Here is a 2,046-nt window from a genome sequence, read left to right on the forward strand (position 1 = left end):
ATATATATATATATATATATATATATATATGTATATATACATACATATTATATGTGTCATTGTGTTTGTATGACTGCTTGTATGAATGTGACCTTTGTTTACAATCAGTGTAAAGGAGACAGAAACACACATACATATATGTATATAGCTACATTATTTTTATTTGCAGGAGGCTGGTGATGGCTCTGGAAGCTTAAGCACAAATTCCAACTCTTCCGATCCAAGAGCACGCAATGTAAGTATAAGTATTCATGCTTTCATTGAATTTTGGAATATCATTAATTTCGGAAATCAAATCTCTATCTTTCTCTTCTTGTGTTGTCTGAAACAAGTAAAAGATAAAAGACACACAGATACACACACACACACACACATCATTTTGTCTGATGTGCTAACAATTCTGCCAGTTGGCCGTCTTGATAATCATCATCATCGTTTAACGTCCGCTTTCCATGCTAGCATGGGTTGGACGATTTGACTGAGGACTGGTGAAGCGAATGGCTGCACCAGACTCCAATCTGATTTGGCAGAGTTTCTACAGCTGGATGCCTTTCCTTATGCCGACCACTCCAAGAGTGTAGTGGGTGCTTTTATGTGCCACCGGCACAAGGGCCAGTCAGGTTGTACTGGCAACGGCCACGTTCAAAATGGTGTTTTTTACGTGCCACCTTCACAGGAGCCAGTCCAGCAGCACTGGCAACGACCATGCTCGAATGTTTTTTTCAATTGCCACCAGCACAAGTGCCAGTAAGGCGACGCTGGTAATGATCACACTCAAATGGTGCTATTTACGGGCCACCAGCATGGAAGCTAGACAGCTGCTCTGGCAATGATTACTCTCGGATGGTGCTGTTAGCGCTCCACTGGCACTGTCAGTTCTGCTACTGATTCACATAGCCAACCATGTCTTTTATGTGATAGAAGTTAGCTTCCCCCTTTGTTTGCTTAAGCTGCTTTGCTGCTGTAGTCTTATTAAATTCCAATACCCGTTTAGAGTTAATTTTTTTAATTAATTAATTAAAGCTTCTAATATGTTCCTTTTTACTTTCCACTAACCTCCAACATTATTTCTCTCTCTTTCTTGTGTAGCAATGGTATGAAGGCATAGAACGCCATCTTCTGTTTGAACTTACACATCCAGGAATGCAGCCCATGAGATTCCAAACTGATAGTGCAGCATCAACAGAGAAGTAATTTTACATTTTATGATTTTTCTTTATTTGTATTTACCTTTCATTTACTTATTTCACACACACATTTATCAGAATATCTGAAATAAACTCGACTGCTCTCACAAACGACAATACTAAATATGAACCCGACCGCTCTCAAAAATTAAGTAAAAAAGAAAAAACCGGAAAAATGATCCAGAATCCTTGACCGGTACCAGATCGATCCCAAAATATAATCAGTTCGTGCCAGTCACAAGGCCAAACGTCCTTGAAAGTTTCATCCGAATCCATCTAGTGGTTCTTGAGATATCTTGTCCACGGACAAACAAACATGACTGCAAACAATATATCTCCGCTGTAGGCGGAGGTATTAAGTCTACCGTAATGCTACTATGACATCTGATTTAGGTTGTTTTATATTTTTCATAGAAGATGCAAACGAATGTTACTCAAACCTAGAAATTCATCATTTTAGTTTAGGTGGTAAATGAAGCTATTAACTAATCAGTCTGTGCGATTTATATGACATTCTACCAGTACATATTTCAGGTTGCTACAGCTAAATTCCTACATTATAGTATTTATGTAACAATATCTGAGAGTATAGGCGCAGGAGTGGCTGTGTGGTAAGTAGCTTGCTTACCAACCACATGGTTCCGGGTTCAGTCCTACTGCGTGGCACCTTGAGCAAGTGTCTTCTACTGTAGCCCCGGGCCGTCCAAAGCCTTGTGAGTGGATTTGGTAGACGGAAACTGAAAGAAGTCCGTCGTATATATATGTATATATATATATATATATGTGTGTGTATATGTTTGTGTGTCTGTGTTTGTCCCCCAAACTTCGCTTGACAACCGATGCTGGTGTGTTTACGTCC

General features: G+C 39.5%; 1 protein-coding gene across 1 annotated transcript in view; it reads left to right on the forward strand.

Moving 5' to 3' along the window:
- Positions 1-2,046, forward strand: part of LOC106869717 (FYVE, RhoGEF and PH domain-containing protein 6) — a 148,571-nt gene that overhangs the window by 145,002 nt on the left and 1,523 nt on the right. Inside the window, exons 19-20 of the mRNA XM_052971634.1 lie at positions 170-235; positions 1,090-1,190. Coding sequence (XP_052827594.1) covers positions 170-235; positions 1,090-1,190 — 167 coding nt within the window. The remainder of the gene's footprint in view (positions 1-169; positions 236-1,089; positions 1,191-2,046) is intronic.

This window comes from Octopus bimaculoides, chromosome 11 (assembly GCF_001194135.2).
Source record: "Octopus bimaculoides isolate UCB-OBI-ISO-001 chromosome 11, ASM119413v2, whole genome shotgun sequence".
Taxonomy (NCBI): domain Eukaryota; kingdom Metazoa; phylum Mollusca; class Cephalopoda; order Octopoda; family Octopodidae; genus Octopus; species Octopus bimaculoides.